The following is a 5,000-nucleotide window of genomic DNA, read 5'->3' as shown; positions in this document are numbered from 1 at the left end:
AGAAATATTCCGAAATGGTATGGCCAAATGGAGAGGATGGAGTAACTGACAAGGAGAGTGTATGTGGGGGAGGTGGAGGGAGAGGAGGAGAGCGAAGATGAGCTGGAGGGACAGGATGGAGAGATATAGGTGGGAGGGGAGGGGGTTTGAGTTTGAGAGAGGGCAGATTGATGACCTAGGACTGAGTGAAGTGGAGATGTTTTCAGTGTGGTTGCCCATTACGGGATTAAGGCGTCTGTTGATAGATAGATAGATAGATGTAGATTAAGGGGTTTTTATGGTAGAGATATCATGGTGTTTGCAATAGGTAGGTAAATAGGTAGACAGTGAAATAGATTGATAGATAGATAGATAGATATACAGACCTGTGTGGCAGTTTGTAATTTACTCTTGCCACCGATGGACAGTTTTGTGTGGCTAAAGGGAGACCTGTTGAACTCAAGGTGTTAAATGTTGTAATTTTCAGAGGGTACCCTTGCAGTCACAACACTTCCATCCTGAATACTACACCCCTGTATTTTTGGTTTCTGTGTATCTGTATATTCCCCCTGCTACTGTTGGGTTTTAGGCAGTGTAGGAGCAACATCAATTATAAAAAAAATATTGTTTGTGTATATTTTCAAACTACCCACATGATCACTACACAGCCTGATAAACATAACACTGCTATACTTCATTCATGTTTGTTATCCTTGCCACCCTATAGTCCTATGATGCAACATGGGGAAGACTGTTGCAATTTTTTCGCTAGAGGATACCCATGCAGCTAATCTTGCTTCCAGGTTAAGGATGTTGATATTTTTTTGGCAGTGTAGGAGTTTCTTTTTTTTTCCCCCCCCACAGAATTACCCATGAAACTAATTTTACTTAGGGGTTAAGAGTGGTGGTGAGGTAATTATTGTCTTGTTTAATTAGAAGAGGGGCTGGGTCTTTGTTTTGTTGTGTACATTTTCAGTGAGTACCTTTGCAGTCAATACACATCCAGTTGTGGTGTTTGTTCTCGGTATTTATTTTTTAACATTATTTTTTTCAGAGAATACCCCTGTGATCACTACACAGCCATCATGAACGTAACGCTGCTACACACTGGGTGTCCCCGGGCGTCCATCCACGAGACGGCACTACAGCTGCTGCAGGTGCTGGATAAACGATTCTTTGGTGCTGTCACACCGCTGGTCGGGGATGCAGAAGGTATGTAATGAGTTTTTTCTCCATATGAAATCCAGAAGCTGGAAGCCTTCAGAGAAATTACGTCTTTCTAGGAAAAGTTAAACGAGAGCCAGAACTGGCATTCATTCATATCACGATGGGAGCTGGTGGTGGGGGCATTAAGACTGGGCATTTGTCCACCATGTATTTGTTATTTTGAACTAAAAATGTATTAATTGCCATTCTTGTAGTTTGTTGTAGACAGGAGAAATTTTTAAAATTATGCTTGATTTCTCTTCATGTTCATGAAACACTGAGAAAGGTAAGGAAAAGGAGGTGGTTGGGAGGTAAAAAGTCCTGAGGATTATTGAATGGGAGTTCCAGGTATCTCTATCCTTAGCTTTTCTTTCTCTTTGAGGATACCTTCTTGTCAAAACAGCGCTACAGTTTCTATCCAGGAGGGGGAGCACTTCAGTGTCCCAATTCTCTTTAGTTAAGGAAGCTCCCTAACACCTCTTCCTATGCAGTTTGTTTTGTTTATTACACATTGCTGCCCTCTTCTGTGTTACTTGAATAATTCTAATACCACCATACTCAGGTTTACAGAATACAAAATATTAGCCAACCGTATCCAAAAATAAATTGGTAATGATGAGGTGTGAGGAAGCTTTCTTAAATGCTAAGAGTGTGATTCCTTGTTGTGTTGGTGTATAATTTGTGCTGGCAGTCATTGTTTTCAGATCTGTGATGGAAGAGAGGGAGAGAGATGGGGATGAAGAGTGGAAAGTGAAGAGGGAAGGGAGATGTGAGAAGGAAGGAAGAAGATATAGAGGAAATGAAAAAGGATGGAGGGAAGGAAAGACCTGGAGGAAAAGAAATAGGGTAGAAAGGAGAGAGATGAGAGGAAGGGAGGAAGAGGAAAAGAGTAAAGAAGTGGGTAGGGAAAAAGAAAAGAAAGAGGAGTGAAAGGAAAGAAGATAAATAGGGAAAAATAGGAGAAAAGAGGAGGAGGGAGAGAGAAGGGAAGGAACAAGGGGGGACGGGAAATGGAGAGAAGGAGAGCGGAGAGTGAGGAAGGGATTAAAGAAGAGAAGGAGGGATGGAAGGAAGATGGGGGGGGAGAGGGAAAGAGGGATCATGAGAGAGAGAGGAGGGAGGGGGAGGATCATCGGAAAGTGCAATCAATTCTCCAAGGTGAGGGAGGGAGGGAGAGAGAGAGATAACGAAGGGGGAAAGAGAGGGAGGGAAGGAAGAGAAAAAGGAGGAGGAGGAGGAAAAAAGAAAAGGGGAAGGAAAAGAGAGAAAGGGGAAATTGAGGGAGAGAAATGGAAAGAGAGGATGAGGGAAAAAGAAAAGGGAGGAAGGGAGGGAAAAAAGAAAGAGGAAAAAAAGGGAAAAACTTAGCAGGGGGCAGAAGAGAGAAAGAGAGGGAGAGAATGTGAAAAAGGGGAAGGAAAGAGAAATAGTGATATATAGATAGAAAAACCACAGTGCAAATATTCCTGCAAAGAGGTAGGAGCAGTTGTGTGAGAGAGAGAAATTGAGAAAGAGAGAATAATTATTTTTGTGAGATACTGCAGGTGGCATTAAATGGAGTGGATGAAAGAAAGGAAGGTCAGAGGGGAGGAGGAAGAAGAAAAATTGAGAGAGGAGGAAAAATGTTGACTCAGGGAATTGGGGGGGAGAGAGAGAGACCTTACAGTATTTTGTAGGTGGCCCAGCGTAATTAATAATATGGCTTAATTTTTAATTATTGAAAATTAAGAGGATGCCAGACCTGAGAGAGAGAGAGAGAGAGAGAGAAATGACAGAAGGCTCGTTTCAGTAGTAAAAAAAGTGGGGTAAAACACACACACACACACACACACACACACACACACACACACACACACACACACACACACACACACACACACTACTCCCACCCAGTACTTTATAACACAAACACACAGAAAACAGTAAATGAAACAAAAAATTCTTTGTATTCCTGCCACCATTAATATTTTGTGTTGACTATGTATGTATTCTGTCTCTAATTCTAAGTTAATTCTATCTGCTTAATACTGTACGATTGTCAGTCTATCTCTCTTTTTGTATCTTATTTATATGTTCGTTTATTTTTATCCATCTTCATTTATCTGCGTGTCTATGTCAGTTTGTCTAATAGGTATCTCTGCTACTGTCTCGCCTTTCGATGTCCTGTTGACCTTTATCAATCCGAGTATCAGTCAGTGTATCAGTGTTGGTATATCAGTCTGTGTCATATACAGGATATGTGTTTGAATCACCATTTAACACCGCACCAAGCCACACATTAACCATCTGTCGCCACACCAAGCCCCACTATCAGTTTGTCACCTCACCAAGCCACTCTATCACCACCTATCACCACACCGCGCCACCCTATCACCACACCAAGCCACCCTATCACCACACCAAGCCACCCTATCACCACCTATCACCACACCTAGCCATTATCACCACACCAAGCCTCACTATCACCACCTATCACCACACCAAGCCCTCCTGCCTCATTTCATAATTCATCTCACGTTGAAATTGGCGGGCACCTCAAGTCAGCGACCCGCCTTGATGTTACTTTTATGCTGCCGCTAAAACTGAGCGGAGTTGAGAGGGGGGGGGAAGGGGGGATAGGGTGAGTGTGTGTGTGTGTGTGTGTGGAGAGATGTGTGTGTGTGTGTGTGTGGAGAGATGTGTGTGTGTGTGTGTGTGTGTGGAGAGATGTGTGTGTGTGTGTGTGTGTGTGGAGAGATGTGTGTGTGTGTGTGTGTGTGGAGAGATGTGTGTGTGTGTGTGTGTGGAGAGATGTGTGTGTGTGTGTGTGTGTGTGTGTGTGTGTGGAGAGGTGTGTGTATATATTAAGTAAAACACACACACACACACACACACACACACACACACACACACACACACACACACACACACACACACACACACACACACAGGTAGGTAAAGAGTGAGAGAGAGAGATGTTGGAGGGAAGGAGAGAAGTTGCATAGTAAAATAAAGGGAAAAAAGGCAGAGGAAGGAAGAGAGGGAATGAATGGATGGAGGAAGGAAGGAAGGGGAGAGGAATGCAGAGAAAGCAAAAGATATAAAAGGAATGGAAGATAAGGAAATGGAGGGAAAGAATGAAGGAAGGAAGGATGACATGGAGGAGGGAAGGAAGTAGAGAAGAGAGAAAAGAAATAGGGGAAAGAAAAGGATGTGAGGGATGGAAGGAAGGAGGTATGTAAGGAAAAGATGGTGAGAGAGATTCAGTGAAGGATGGAAGGCATGGCTGAAAGAAATGATTGGAGGAAAGATGGAGGAGGAGGGATGGATAGTTGGAAGGGAGGAGGAAAAAAGGAAGGATAATTGAAGGAAGGAAGAGAGGAGTAATGAAATGGAGGAAGGAAGGAAGAGAGGAGTAATGGAATGGAGGAAGGAAGGAAGGGGCATATTGGCATGAATGAAGGAAGGAAGAGGAGTAAGGGAATGCAGGAAGGATGGAAGGAGAGGAAAATGGAAGGAAGAAAAGAGTAAATGAAGGAAGCAAGCTAAGAAAGAAAGGGAGGAAGGAAGGAAGCAAGGAGGAAGGGAGATAAAAATGTTTAGGAGGAAAATAAGAAAAAACTTTTTGGAGAGTTAGAAGGACGTGCGTGACGGAGAGAGAGAGAGAGAGTGAGAGAGAGGAATATGTGGGTCATGTTAAACTTCAATATTTGAGAGAGAGAGAGGAAGAATATTGGGTCTTGTTAAACTGCAACTTTTGAGAGAGAGAGAGAGAGAGAGAGAGAGAGAGAGAGAGAGAGAGGGGGAGTAAAAAAAATAAAGTGAGCAAGTGAGTG

General features: G+C 43.1%; 1 protein-coding gene across 1 annotated transcript in view; it reads left to right on the top strand.

The window, feature by feature from the left end:
• The window catches only part of fry (microtubule binding protein furry), a 97,010-nt gene that overhangs the window by 33,053 nt on the left and 58,957 nt on the right, over window positions 1–5,000 (top strand). The window contains exon 25 of the mRNA XM_080278164.1: window positions 1,034–1,191. Within this exon, the coding sequence (XP_080134290.1) occupies window positions 1,034–1,191 (158 nt within the window). The remainder of the gene's footprint in view (window positions 1–1,033; window positions 1,192–5,000) is intronic.

The sequence above is a fragment of the Coenobita brevimanus genome, chromosome 72 (assembly GCF_032717465.1).
Source record: "Coenobita brevimanus isolate Jiangsu-jjx chromosome 72, ASM3271746v2, whole genome shotgun sequence".
NCBI classification, from domain to species: domain Eukaryota; kingdom Metazoa; phylum Arthropoda; class Malacostraca; order Decapoda; family Coenobitidae; genus Coenobita; species Coenobita brevimanus.
This window is presented reverse-complemented; position numbering and strand designations above follow the sequence as displayed.